The following is a 15,503-nucleotide window of genomic DNA, read 5'->3' as shown; positions in this document are numbered from 1 at the left end:
GCAATGAGGGGGAAAGGGGCATCTGTTTCAGTCCAGCCAGAAATGCATGGATGCAAGCAGCTGGCAATGACATTCAGAGCCCCAAAGAGCTTGAGGCCTTAATCCTGGAAGGTCTCCCTCTCCTTTCATGGGAATTGGGGTCTGCTAATCTTAGGTCTGTGACATCTGAAAAACGCATCTCTTCAGCAAGTGTGGCTGTTAAAGGGGTCATCCTCTGTCCCTCACCTAACATAAACTATGGAATGGGGAAAATATTGGGAATTTTTAGACCCCCTAAAGAATCGTATGCAGCTGTAAGCATCGCACTTCTCACTCTGTCTTTATATTTTGGCTTGTGCCCTCTTACCCTTTTGAGCCAACTCGGCAGCCATGACTCCTGCAGAATCCCTCCAGCTGCAAGTGCTGGGCCAAGATGCCTCATTTTGCATGGGCTCTCATTTTGCAAATGAAACGATTCCCTTTCTCAGTGATCTGCATTATGGACAGAACAATCTGTGTGGCCATCGATCGCGCTGGAAAGGCTAAATGCTCCCAATCAATCCCTGCAGGCTGTCAGGAGAGTGGCTTCGCTGCGGCTTTGTGGCAATTACTTTGGCTGGCAACTGGTCTGGCTGCGGGGCGGGATTGCCAGATCTCAGGGCTTGGCCCCGAATCTCCAGTTTTTGTGGGTCTTTGAAGATTCTCCTCTTTTGGTTTGCTCTGCTCTTGGGAAGAAGAAAGGCCTGGGTGCAAACCTCCAGCCAAGAAAGGAAAGCAGCACCGTACTACAATTTACAAGGTTTTGCTTTGGTACTTAATGCATCGCACAATGATATCACCACAAGCCACCCCTAGGTTTCAGGTTTTGGCCTGGAAACCTCATGGCCTGTGAGGATCCTAAACCGGCAACCCTACTGATGGGTCAAACCAGAGTAGCTGTGCCAACCTGGCAACTGGGTTCAAAGTTTGGTGTGTGTTTGTGCAGATGGTTTTATTTTCTATAAAATGCATGTGTTAAATTTATGCAAATTTTAAATTGGATACTTTATTATTCAAAGTTGGCTAGGGTGCAAAAAGGGGTACCGTTTCCAGATTAGTGCCTTGCAACATTTGGACGCTGCTGGGCGCCCAGTTATTTTCCTCTCCTCAGCAAAAAGTGCCATAGACTCTGGGATACCACCCAAAGGCTGCGAGGTGCGAAGAGCCACATGTATATTTCATGGCTTGCTTAATAATTAAACTTTGAAACTGAAGCTTAAGCACATGGACGGGGAGAGAGGCTGTAATATCAAACAGGGGGCTTGGCTGAACTCTGACAGCCATCTCGGTGTCAGCTCCATCGCCACAGCAAGAATTGGCAGCTGCCCGGCCAATGCTGTCCGAGTGAGGAAGCCATTTCTGTGGCCAAAGAAGCCTTGGTTCTCTCCCTTGGTCAAAAAACAAAGTTGCATTTACTTAGGACCAAAGGCAGGTCACAATAGGCATCACCACCAGTCCTCTGTATCTAGAGATTTTGCACCCATTGATCCACAATCTGAAAATTTCTTTTCTTTTTTTAATTGCAAAAAGCAAACCCTGGTTTTGCTATTTTATGGAAGGGCCACTATTTCATTACACCATCGTTTATAATGGGACAAACATCCATGGGTTTTGGTATCCAAAGAACTCCTGGAACCAAATACCAGCGGATACCAAGGACCCACGGTAAAGACAAATACATTGAAAACATAGGCTAATTAGAAAGTTTAAAACAAAAATAAAGTTAAACAAACAATCATATTGCAAACATTAAATCAAAACGTTGTTAAAAGAAGAGTGAATGTGGGGAGGGGGGGGCTGTCCCCAGGTCAATGGGTTCCTGAATTCTGGTTGTTTGCTTGGTGTGTGTTTGCTGTGAGTAATTCATCTCCTGCCCTTCCCGCAGTATGGGGCCAAGGCAGCTGGGACAGGCCTCCTGTTAGCAACTTTCTTGTACTGCCCTTATAGTTTCCTTCCTTTTTTCTGCTCTCTTTAGCCCTGGGATCCATTATCCAGTTGCCTGGGAATATGGGTGCCCTTGCCCAGAGGACCCATCATCCAGCCGAGGGGTTCTGAGATGCCAGCCTTGGGATAAATTCATGTTTTAGGGACCCAGTTTTACCACTTGCTGGAGAGGGGATGCTGGAACCCACCAGCTAAAGGCCTGTGATGTTGCCTCCATTGTAAACTGTCTGCTGTGTCCCATTTGCCACCAATAAAGCTGATCTTATAAAAGTGGTGCCTGGCAGTTTTTGCAAGCAAACTGGAAGCCTAGCAAACTGCATCCCATTCTGGTTCAGAACAGCAGATGTCTCAGGCTGCATCTGCGCTACAAAAATAAAGCCGTTTGACACCACTTTCATTTCCATGGCTCCACAATATGGAATTCTGGGACTTATATTTAGTCTTCTCTCTCAGTGAGCTCTGGTGCTATAAACAAGCTATAAATTTAATTATTATTATTATTCCCAAGATTCCACAGTATTGAGCCATGGCAGTTAGCATGGTGTCAAAATGCATTATTTGTGCAGTGCAGATGCAGCCTTAGACCTCTTTGCAGACAAAAACTGTCCTTAAAAACACTTGAAGTGGGCAAAGTCCCACTTCATCTGGAGGACTGCATGCGTCCCATCATCCCCAGATGATGGTCCAGACTTTGTGGCCATGAGCACCCACAGATCTTTGTTTTAATTTTCTTCCATTTGATGGACTTCTGAGCTTTTGTTTGGGAATGACCGGCCTTCCTACGTAGGGCTCATAAAAGCCACACATAATCCTATTAACGTGCAGTAATTAAGAACACACTTTTCTTTATGTATTTAACAATAGGAAAGCAATGAGTCATGCCTTACTCAGCCGCGTTAAGCGCAAAGTAATGCTCCGTCCTTCGGGAGGCGAACTGGCAGGAGTCCTGTGGAAGTGCTTCCAATGTTCTGGATTAATGACCTCAGTGCATTTGTGCCAATTCCCCATTAACCCCTGCTTTCTCTTGTATTGCAGTCTGCTGCTTTGTTGTCCACAAAAGGTGCCATGAATTCGTCACTTTCTCCTGCCCCGGTGCGGACAAGGGTCCTGCTTCGGACGTAAGTAACCTCCGTCAGCAAACCTCAGGGGTTGTTCTCACTGGCTTATACACCGGTTTACAAATCGAATCCAAGGTCTAGCATTCCTACTGAAACCCGAATTAACTCTAGAACAGTTCTAGATTAACCCGATATCGTTTCTACTACGATTCAAACCTGATTCGATTTATAACATTTAATCCGGGTCAGAGGCCTATAAACCGGCGTAAAAAAATAGAAGGGTTACCTCTAGGGTTATCCCTTGATGTGGGATAGGAATCGGAGTATTTAAATAGGAACGATTCAGCCTCTGAATTGGGTTAACTGGATGGGAGGAGCGGAGCGCGATGGGCTGGCTGGAGGTGTCACCCTCTTTGGTCTCTTTCTGCATCGCCAGTGCCATTTTCTTCCATTCACATAGACTTTCCCCCAGTGGATTGCAACCTCCCCTCTGTGTGAGGAGAGCCATTGAACACCATTTGTAACGGAGAGAGGCTGGATGCACAGCGATCTGGGGGGAAATAGAGCCTTTCTTTCTCTCTTTCCTTAACGGAATCTGGGGAGACATAGGAAACCCTGGATGTGTGTGTATGTGTGTCTGTGTGTGTGTGTGTGTATTCCAACCCTGGGCTTTGGATGCAGAGTCTCTACCCACTTAAACCCACTGCCTTCTCCTCCTTGATCCGATTTGGCAAACACACACACACACACTATAGATAGATAGATAGATAGATAGATAGATAGATAGATAGATAGACACACACACATGTTTATATATGAATACTCTCACACACACATGCATATATATATAAACACATACACACACAAACATATAGGTATATACACACATACATATTTGTGTGTGTGTGTTTGCATGCGTGTATATATATGCATATGAATGTATATTTGTTTGGGGAACCGAAGCTCTTTCCAGAGGAACTATGGGATGGGTTTTGCAGGAAATCCCTGCTTCATGGCTCCCAAGACAGCTCAGGGAGCAATCCCCAAAGATTCTCTCCCCATGGGGCGGCCAAAGCGAATCTTTCCAGAGGAACTATGGGATGGTTGTGTTTGTTGTGTTTGTGAGACATTTATCCTCCTCTGCCAGAGAGTGCTGGTGCCATAATAAACTACCATTCCCAGGATTCCCTAGCACTGAGTTATGGCAGTTAATATGGGGAGACACAGAAGAGGACGAATAAGCGCCTCCTGATTGGCTCTTTTAAAAAAAACGCAAAACAGCCAGGTAATGGGAACGCAGGTACAGGCTACATAGGTGTATGTTACTCCGAATTAATGTGACGTCATGATGACGTCGCTTTGATTGACAGCCGAAAAAGGCGAGTGCAAACGAAATAACGCTATAACCGGGTTATATATACACCGATTCATTCTTGAATAGGAACGAAAGCGGATCATTTACAGCGATTCAGTTGGTACATGAGAACAAAGAAAAAATAGCGATTTGGAACACGGGATAACACCCGTGTTATTTTAAATCGGTTTTACCGAAACTGGTGTATTTTAAATCATTGTAAATCGTAAGTGAGAACAACCCCTCAGCCTCCGCCTAAAAAGAGAAGCAGGCCACAGCACTGCATTTTGCATTTTGCAAACGTCTGCTCACTCAATTTATTTACATAGATCTTAATCGGTCTTCATCTTATTCAGTCAGCTATATCTCCAAATACATTCTGCACTGTGTGTTATCGAAACTTCAATTCCTTCCTGTTGAACGTATATACTCTCTCCCTTCTTTCATTTCCAAACTCTTCTCATTCTTTCCATTTTCTTCTACTTGTCCTTCTCTCCTTCACTTCCTCTCCTCTAACCCTTCCACTGACTCTCTCCCTTCCTTTCATTCTACCTCCGTCTTCACATCCTCTCAGCTTCTCGCTTACTTCATACCTTCTTACACATGCTTTTCTGTCCATCCTAATCTCTTTTCTCATTTGTACTATATACATACAGATAACAATAAAACTAAAAAGAGAAGCGGCAGATCGGAAGTGCCTTTGGTAATGTTGCAAAGTCTGGAAAGGCATGGTTTCTCAGCATCCTGAGTTTGAACGGAGGGAAGTCCAGCTGCATAATGGTGCTGAATGGGCAGCATCTAGGACTTCCCCAACCCCAGGATTTGGGGGAATTTTGCAACTTTATGTGTGTTAATGTTTCGATAAACTGAAGTGTCTGGACACAAATAGAAATGTGGACACACACACATGTATATATATAGCCCCTTCCCAATAATGTCTGGTGGCTCCCATATCAGTGGGACGGTGAATCCACTTTGAGTTTTGGTTTGAATGGTATCCTCCAAATTTGGTCCTCGGTTTCCCTGTTTTGTTGCCAGGAAGATAGTGTCAATTTGCATGCAAAACCCTTGATCATGCAGGAGGTCCATCCCAATAATAATAATAATAATAATAATAGGATTTATTTATATGACAAATGACAATGTTTCTCCGCATCAGCATTAAATGCTCCAGAGACACTGTAGTCCCTGGATGCCAAGATGTGGAAGATGAACTGAGCTTGTTTTGTGCTGCTTCACAGTTGTTGTTGTTGTTGTTGTGTGCCTTCAAGACATTTCCAATTTATGGCAACCCTAAAGCAAACCTGTCATGAAATTTACCTTGGCAAGGTTTGTGCAGAGATCCGCTAAACTGCATCAACATTGCAGAATTAATGCAGTTGGACACTGTTTTGAGTGCCATGGCTCAGTGCTCTAGAGTCTGGGGATTTGTAGTTTTGTGGGCTATTTAGACGTCTGTCAGAAGGTGCCACAACAAACAATAGATCCCAGGATTCCTTAGGATGAAGCCATGCAGCTGAAGCAGTGTCAAACTGCATTAATTCAACAACGGGGCCTCAGCCAGAGTCAGCCTGAAGGAACTTAAATAGGGTCTTGAATAGAGTTTGGATGAACATCTTTCAGTGGTGCTTTAGCTGTGGATTCCTACACGGCAGAGGACTGTCTATGAGTCTATTATAACAATTGCAAAACAGCAGTAATAAATGTCCATTTGTTTCCATGGGCTGAATGATGGGTCATGCCCGCCATCCCTCTTCCAAAATTTCTTCAAGAACCTTCTCCAGCACAAGTTTCTTCTTGCAGCTGAGTTGAGGGTGAACCATTTTCATTTCTTTTGCTGTTTGCGCAGCAACACAATTCCCTCATTCCTGTGTCTCTGGCTGCATTTGGGTTGCAGCAGTCTTGTCCTCCTTTATTTATCACAGCCGTGGCTCTGGGGCTGAGCAGACCTGCTCGGTGGGAGACAACCTTTGCTTGCCCCTCGGACAGGGTCCGTGGCATGCCAGGCCATATGCCGCCGTTGTCGTCTTTTGGGAAAGAACTGGGTCGCTTTGCATCGCTCCCATTTTGCATCCTCTAGCCCCGAAATAACCAGCCGCTGAGCAGTTTCATTGTTGGGGAAAGAACCGCAATGTCAGATGGTGTGTTGAAAAGTTTAGTCTTAAACGCTCCTTCATTTCCCCTTGTTCCGTTGCATTGTGACTTCTCCTCCTCCTCCTCCTCTCTTTGCATTTTTTACATCTTTCAAATCCATGTGCAAAGGTTGCTTATTTATTTATTGGATTTATACCTGGCCTTTCTCCCAGAATGGGATCCTCCAAAGTGGCTTCCAGAAGCTTAAAGCAAGATTAAATTAGCATCTTATTTTACAATTTTTTAAAAAAAAAAGAATTAAAAAACTTTAAAAAACAGTCTATGGTTAAAACAGTTAAAAGCACATTTAAAACATGGCTACTAATTTTTTAAAAAATGTAGCACACCACAATAATAATAATCTGCTGAGTTAAATGAATGCAACATGCTTTTGCAATTTGAACTCAGTTTGCAGCAACTGAAGGAAGCTGAGGACAAAAGGGGAGAGAAGGAGAGAGAAATGGGAACATTTTAAAAGCAGCTGAAAAAGTGGGACGGAAGAGGATTAACTTGGATATGGGGACCATTGGAAAGTGTGATGTAAATGCTCCTTTGTGTTGCACATTCAGTTGCACAAGGTTGCCGTTCAACACAAGGGTTGTGTGCAATGCAATCGAGGTGCAACTCCACATGCAAAGATTTGCAGTACGAAACCCTGATGGTTTCTGCAGAGTTGGGTACTGAATAGCAGGTAAATATCCTTGGATGGCAACTGGCTGCTCTTTGGTTTCTGGATTTTGCATCAAACCATGCAACTGCCTGCAAAGAATGGGAGGACCCCCAAAATTCAAACTCCTGTCCATTTGGGTGGATCAGGGGTTTTCTCTCCTTCAAACACTGGAGACTTTCTGCCCAGTTTGAGGCTGAGCTGGGAGCCAAGAGCGCAAGACCTGCCTCCCATTAGTGCCACCGTGCCAATCCTTTTGCGCAGCTTGAACCTTTTCTGCCATAACTGTGGGAAGCCCTTGTGCCGAAGGGAGACCAGCTGGCATGGATGAATTTTTCATGGGGAAAGAGGTGGAGGCAAAGGCCTGCTGGCGTTCCTCAGGAAACAGGGAGGATTCAGAGGTTGTTTCTGATGTTGCAAGTGTCTCCAACCAACCCCCCAAAATCCTCCTTTTCTCCTTGCTGGGTCTCAAAGGCTGAACGCTGCATTGCAGCAAAGTGGGCCAGGTACGAAATGGGAAAAATTAATAGAGCTTCAGCCCTCCAGGCACAAATGCCGTCATTTGTTCTTCCCCAACTTTAGGTGCAGATAATTACATTTTTAAATATATGTATATATAAAAGTCTCCACTTTCATTAACCCACACAAAAACAGAACAAAGCAAAGTAAGCTACTGTCTTACCATTTGGACAATGTATATAATATATATTTATTTTCTTCCCATTGACACACTATACTTGTCGCTGTTGTGTGACTAAGTTGTTTCAAACTTAGCATTGAGTCATGGCCGTTCAAGTGATGGATTATTTCTGCAGTGCGGATGCAGCCTAGTAGATGGACAAAAACCAGTATAAAATTGCTATAGAAACCCTTTGGGCTCCTAGATTGGCATGAAAAGGGGATCTAAATCCTCCACAGGTTGTGAGTGTCTTCCATGCCATAGCTGAGATTATATAATCGACCAAAGAAGAGGGAGACAAAGCCCTGTTTTTATTCCAAGGGTTGGAACTGGTGGCATTTAATGGGGAGATTGTTGTTGTGGGATTCAGCCTCGCGGAGGTTGCATGCAAGGAGCCCAAAGTGCCTGCCTCGCCCCCGTTTTCCCTTTGAGGATTATTGGATTATTTCTTCATTTATGATCAACATGGGCCCGCTGTCCCATAACATTATGTTCCCTGAGCAGCTTACAACCAAGGAGCATCAAAACAATACAAACGTGAAATAAGACACAAAAATGAAAAAAAGGCTACAGAGCAAAACAAAGGACGTTAATGGGAAATGAAACTGACAGCAAACCCAAAGTGGTTTATACAGCTGAGGCAGGTCCAGAAACCAAAATGTGTGAGTTATTGCAAAGGTCCAGGTGAATGCACCAAGGGTCTTTGCTGAAATACCTTTTGAGGCTGTGTTTGCACTGCAAAAACAATGCAGTTTGATATTGCGTTAGCAGTCGTGACTCCATGCTATGGAATGCTGGGATTTATAGTTTGTTGTGGCACCAGAGCTCTCTGACAGAGAAGACTAAATGTCTAACCAAACTACAAATTCCAGGATTCCATAGCAATGAGCCATGTCAGTTGCAGCCCTGTGTTGGTGTATGCTGGACCATCAGAAAGCAAAGGGGTCACATCTCAGCTATCCATGTGGACAATTTTGGAGTATTTCAGATTTAGGAATTTCGAATAAGGGACACTCCAGCTGTGCAAGGGATGTCCCCTATTTGAGTGTCAGAAACCTTTTCCTTTTATACTGACTAATGTGGTGCCAAAACCTCCCCATTTTGTAGGCTGTGGACCTGGCATAAACAGAGAAATGTGCGCATCATGTAATTTACTAATATGGGCACAATATGTTCATTTTTTACAGGCAAACACAGGGCTAAGTGAACTGAACCCAGTGCTTTTGTTTGGTATTTAGGGAGAATGCAAACTTGCTATTAGCTCCTTCCTGGTGCTCAACCCCGGAGGTCATGCATTTGGCTGTTGCTATTTTGGAAACCTGGCAGCACTACTTTCGAGGGAGTCTGTTCCATGATCAAAATGGAAGATTATTATTCTTTTGGCCAAAGTTTGTTCAGGGGTCTTTATTTGCACTTTCCCCCAACCTGATCAAAGTGGACACTGAGCTTTCCCCTTGGAGAGGACTTTCTTCCCTTGCAAATGGTGATTTGTATGGTCAAGGAAGGAGCTTTCATCTCCTCTGACCGTCATCCTAGATGCTGCTGCAGGGAAGGAATTCTTTTATACAAATCTGGAAATTAAGCGTTTTAGTGCATTAAGGGGAAGAAGAAAAAAACTAAGCCTCTTGCAATGATTTCTTTTTTTAAGGGGGGAAAATTCAGCTTCCCCAGCCTTTTGTTGTCCTTTGAAGTGTCATGTCAGCCCTCTTTTGCAAGATTGAGATGGAGGGAGGCATTGGGCTCCATCTGCATGAGGTCTGTCCAGCGCAAGCCTCCTTTGCAAACACACTTCTGATACACAATTGCGGGGACTTGGCAGCGTCTCTGTAAAAGAAAATGAGTTTTATGAAAGGGCAGTGAAGGAAGTTAAGGGCTTCAGTCCAAGCAAACCAAGAAGAAGAAATACTTGGAGTCTGTTTTTGCCTTGGTCGTTGCAGCTGGATTGAGGGTCAGGGTTGCTTTGCTCTGCTCCGACTGTCAGAGAAAATGCCCTGCAAATGCTGAACTATCTACCAGTAGTTGCTTACAGAGAGTAGCGGCTTCAAGTAGTTGCAGCGTAGTCTCTCCTCCTTTCTTTTATTTCTCACGCATGGCTCTTTCCTACTCTTGAGTTTTTCTAAGCTGAAACTTGTGATTATTCCAGGCATGCCCAAGATTTCGTTTGGTGCCAAAAACTGACACACATTACTGTAAGATGGTGATGATGGTGATATTTTTCTATATACTCGACTATCTGTCAAAAAATTTATGCCCCAAAATTGACTCTAAAATCCAGGGTCGACTTATATATGGGTCAGTACAGTTGCTATGGGCTGAGATCAAATCGAGGACAGTTAGCAACAACAACAACAACAATGAACATAATAAACAACAATGAACAGTAATAAAGATGATGATGATGATGATGATGATGATGATGATGATGATGATGATGATGATATTTTCCTTATATACTCAACCGTTTCTCCTCTTCCTCTGGATCTCTCTGACCACCAAACACCCTATTTCTCTCCACTTTCTTCACTCCCCAATCCAATGTTAAAACCTTTTCTCTCCTCCTCCTCCTCCTCCTCCTCTGAACTTGGTACAGAGGTAGCCCAATGTACAGCACATTACAGCCGTCCAGCCTTGAGGTGACCAGCGCATGTGCTGCCATCTTTAAGTCCTCCAGCAGGTGACCTATAGCCAAGGAAAGCATCCTATCCCTTTCAGCCAACCTGCGCCAATGCTCAGTGCCTCCCTTTAAATGGGTGCGCAAGCATGGCCAACGGCCGCCATGTGGATTCTGTGCAAACCTGTAACCCTCCTAAAGCAGAGTGGTTTCGACAGACCGTCACTTCCATTTTCGTTCTTCTCTTCTGGCCTGACTAAGTCTCTCTGTCAAGGCTACTTTTGAGTGAGAAGAAGAAGAAGGGTGGGGAGAGAAGGAAGGAAGGAAGGAAGGAAGGAAGGAAGGAAGGAAGGAAGGAAGGGTTTATTTTGGCCATCTAGGAAGGTTGGGGCAGGGATGCTGGGGATGAATTGGGAAGAGGGAAGGTGTGCTTCATTTCTTCTCCTCCGCTCCCTCCAGAGAAAAAGAACCGCACAATCCCAGGTTTTAGAGCCAGAAAATAGGAGAGAAAAAACACTGTCAGATCAGGGCTTTCAGGTTTCCAAGGAGCTATGCTCCAAGGATGCCTCTGCTCAGGAAGAGGGATACGAAATGCAGTCATGATTTGGTTGCAAAACCAGTCATGTTTGTTTCTGCTCCCCAAAATCCACCTCTCTTTCTTTTCCTTTTGTGTTGGGCTCTGAGTGTTTTATATTGTGAAAGCATTTTTTGTGCATGCATTTCATAAGCCTTCTTCCAAATGTGCAACTTGATTTGTGCGTGCCGCCTAAGTTGTGCATTTTTCTTTTTGTTGGGTAAAACAGGGCTTTGCATTATTTGTTTCAGCTGTGTGCATATTTTAAATTTGAAGGCTATTTTTTAAAAATACATCTAAATACATATAAACATACATTCCATCATCCATCCTCTTCAAATCATAATACAAAATAAACCATATAACAAAACAAAACTTTATAACAAAAAACAGCATAGCTAAGACGATGAAATCCTTATCAATTTGCACCTTAAAAATATTTCCTTACTGATTGGAATCTCTTTCTGTTTTGTTACTCTCTTGATTTTTCTCTTAACAGAATATTCCGTGAATGTTTTTGTGGCTTTTATTTTTCAGAAATCCCTTGCAAAATTGTATGTTCATGAGTCGAGTTGCCTCTCGCAATGACTTGCCGCTGTGTGCTTTCACATCATTTTCTCACTTATGGCAACCCTAAGATGAACCTGTCACAAAGTTTTATTGGGAAAAACTTGTTCAGAAGGGGTTTGCCATTGCCTTCCTCTCAGGGATGGAGAAGGTCTCAAGACGAGGTACATTAGTACTTGTGTCTCTTGACACACAAACACAAAGTGCAACTTTTGGACATCTTGAGTGCAGAAATACACATGGTTTCCCCATACAGAACATATGTTTTCCATGCCAAAAGAAATCTCCTGTTGGGAATGAGTGCATTTTGTGCAGAAGATAACTATTTCCTGCAGAGCTGTTTCTGCACAGAAGAATCCAAAAGGTTCCAAAATACGAGTAGTGACTTTGCAAATCTAAACCTAATGCAACAGGGGGGGAAACCCTATGGAAATTATTAATTTCTGAGTCCAATATATATATATATAAAATCTTTCAAGGGAACACCTGGGTTTTGCAGCTTCAGCCTCCCTGTTCATTCTGTGGCTGGGCCTGTCGATGGATTAATCGGCTTGCCTTAATAAATGGGGCAGGTCTTTTTTGGCAGAGCGCTGTCCTATGAAAAAGGGCCGGAGCCGTGGAGAGAATTACTGCCGTCCCTTTTGAAGCATTCCCTGCCAGCATCGCAATGCTTCTCTTGCAACCGCGGTGCCTGACAGATTTGCTCTTGGGCTAAATATCTTGTCAGCTTTGATTTTGGCTGCCTTGAGGGATGATGGCCCATTACAAGGAATGCCGTTTCACTCCAAGAGGCGGATGTTTTGTTATACTTCCGAAGGGGATATCATATTTTGTTTTATGGTTGCTTTGTGATGGGGAGGTGTCAGGACATGAATGTTTTATCTGCACATTTGTGCTTTTCGTCTGATTGGCAATTGCTCTGGGTTAATTGTCTCCCTTCGTCTTTATTCAGCAAGGAAGCCCATGTAGGTATCTCATCTGTGGCACAACCAAACACTTTCTCTCCAAAATGGAAGCATTTCCTTGATCCCACATCAGCCTTCCTTTACTCTTTGCTGCCTTGCAGATACTATGCTGGGTCAGGTCAGAGGAATCCACCTTATCCTGATTTAAAGTTTTGGGAGTCCATCTGGCCTAAGAGCACCAACTCTGACTGGTAGCCATAACTGGCAGGCAAGATTCCTTCCCAGGCTGCATCTGCACTACAGAATTAATCCAGTTTGATGCCACTTTGTTTCAAGATGACTCTGCACCCTGTTCCTTACTGTTAGACTTTGGCACTTGTCCCTGTTTGAGGGTGATTGGGATAAAAATTATAAAATAGGCTGTACGAACCTGAAATATATCCTACCACAGCTATGGCCGTGTTTTCAGTTTGCACACTCTAAAACAAACTGTAGCGTGATTTGTTGGCAGCTGGCTTGTTGTGTGTGAACAAGCTGTGATTTCTTAACGGAGCACAAATTGCAGTCTGAAGAAGCAGTGCTGGTTTGCCACTGGCTTACTAACCCTGGCTTGTTGTGAGACCCTTATCCTTTCAAACTGTGGCCCTCCAGATGGCATTGGGCGACACCTCCCCATCAACAAGATTTGCAGTCCATCATCACCAAGATGGCCACAAAGAATGCACTTATCCTCCTAAAAAATGGAATTGCTAAAACTGAGAAGACCAGGGTATCAATCCATGAAACGCCCTGGGTGACCTTGGGCAATAAGTCACACTCTCTCAGCCTCAGGGGAAAGCATTGGCAAACCTCCTCTGAATAAATCTTGCCGAGAAAACCCCAGGATAGGCTTGCCTTAGGGCCACCATAAATTGGAAATGACTTGGAAGGTACACGACAATAGGACCAAAATTTTCCTGCTTCATCCCAAATGTGAGCAGAGCCATGGTGTGCATCCAGAGGTGTTCGAACATCACTCTGCTTATGTTCAGAGACCTTAATAATTCTGTTCCCTGGCTTGGATGCTGTGTCCCCTCCACTTCCATCCCTTCCCCGAAGACTTGAGCTTGCCCTGTCCCTTGGAGAAAAGGTAACCTTTTGCTTGGTCCCAACCTTGCAGCCGGCGAGCCAAATGCCGGGCCAGGCGCTGCAGCTGCCTTTGTACGGCTGTCGCCTCCAGGAGCATCTTCTTCTTTTTTGGTGCCAAGGAGATAAATAACTCAGCACTGCAGAAGAACATGAAGGGCTGTGATGGGAAACATCAGGGCAAATCAGGCCAAATGCGCATGAGAGCCAGCCAGCCGGAGGGTGCGAGAGAAAGAGCCGTGGGAAAATGCAGAGAAAGAGGAGGCATGGGTTGCTTTGGTTCAGAGGGAGAGTGGGCAAACTGGGCAGAATGGGGGCATGGCAGTTGGCTGCCTTGGCACAGGGACTGCCAAAATTGAGGAGACGGAGGAGGACGGAAGCCCATTTTGCATTGTAGAAAAGCATTTCTTTATACAGTGGGGCCTTGGTATCCGCTGGGGTTTGTTTCCAGGACCCTCCATGGATACCAAAATCCATAGATGCTTAAGTCCCATTAAATGCAGTGGATAGCAAAATGGTATTCCTTATATAACATGGCAAAATCAAGGCCTGCTTTTGGGAATGTATATATTTTTAAAAAATATTTTCAAATCGTGGATGCTTGAATCCATGCATAAATAATCCATTAATATGGAGGGCCAACTGTATAGATTTTTTTGCATATGAAAGAAACACAGGTAAACAACACAAAGTATTTAATGTCCCAATATCATGTTTCCTGATTGCTATTCGTACTAAAGGGACCAGTCCCCACAGAATAGGGTCAGCCCTTTGGACAGCTGCTTTGGGGTTGGAGAAGAACTTACTTGCCATCCATCGTTCATAACCAATAGCAATGGCAAACTTATCGAAACATTAAAATATCTTTAATTCTAACTCTAACAGGGAGGAGTGAGAAATGTGAACATTTTAAAAGCAGCTAGAAAATTGGAACAATTGGAGGGTATGGTTTGCAATGAGCACGCAAGCTTTAGAAACTCTTCTAGAAAAGCGATACCATTGTTCTTGGGTTTTATCCACGCACGCCATCACTTAATGAGGGTTTCTTTAGCGCTGGGAGGACCATCAAAAGCAGGTTAATTGTGGTTAACCCCCACTTTCTCCATCTCCTCATTATCCGGCTGTCGGCCGAGGTCTTAAAAGGAGCCTCTTCTGAGGATTTATGAGGTTTGAAAGATGTTTCCTTTGGGTCAGAGCCCCTGCGTTTCCCATGCAATTAACTTTGCCAAAGCCTCGGCTGATACCTTGCACTGAAGCAGATTGAATTAAGCAACGCTCCCTTCATTTGGCTCATGGCACTCACTATCGGAGAGAGAGAGAGGCGCGCCTTGCGCTGATGAATGCACCTGTAGTTGATAAGTAACAGAAGGCCAGGGAATGGGTCTGGCTCCCTCCTCTTCTTTTAAAGCCCCCTTTGCTCATGAAGCGTTTCTTATTCTCTTGATTGCACAATTTTTATCTTTTCCAAGGACTCCATACAATGACTTACCCCCAACTTCATCCTCCCAACAAGAGGCAATGAGACAGTAGGAGCCTAAAATGAGTTTTATGTAGCCAGAGAGGCATTTGAACTCGAGTCTCTCTAGTCTTAATGACCAGAACTAAGTTATTTCAGTCTCTGGTGCTCTCTCCTTTATTTCTATCATCCAGCAAGCAACTTTCCAGATTTTGGGGCAGTGAATCCAAACAAATGCAGGAATACCCTGAACTTCATCACTGCAGCACAAATAGCAACCATTCTGCAAAAGCTCATGCTGCCCTCCTAATGAAACAATGTGATTACGACCAATTACAACATTTTCACAATACAAAAATAACTAGCATTTTTAGCACTGCAAGCGCAACGTTACTGCTGCAGCCAAAAATGA

At 44.1% G+C, this 15,503-nt stretch overlaps 1 protein-coding gene across 1 annotated transcript in view; it reads left to right on the top strand.

The window, feature by feature from the left end:
• The window catches only part of LOC149306174 (protein kinase C beta type), a 120,840-nt gene that overhangs the window by 40,031 nt on the left and 65,306 nt on the right, over nucleotides 1–15,503 (top strand). Inside the window, exon 4 of the mRNA XM_089540845.1 lies at nucleotides 2,998–3,080. Coding sequence (XP_089396971.1) covers nucleotides 2,998–3,080 — 83 coding nt within the window. The remainder of the gene's footprint in view (nucleotides 1–2,997; nucleotides 3,081–15,503) is intronic.

The sequence above is a fragment of the Sceloporus occidentalis genome, unplaced genomic scaffold (genome assembly GCF_023333645.1).
Source record: "Sceloporus occidentalis isolate IW3139 unplaced genomic scaffold, rSceOcc1.0.p SCAF_10, whole genome shotgun sequence".
In the NCBI taxonomy this organism is placed as follows: Eukaryota; Metazoa; Chordata; class Lepidosauria; order Squamata; family Phrynosomatidae; genus Sceloporus; species Sceloporus occidentalis.
This window is presented reverse-complemented; position numbering and strand designations above follow the sequence as displayed.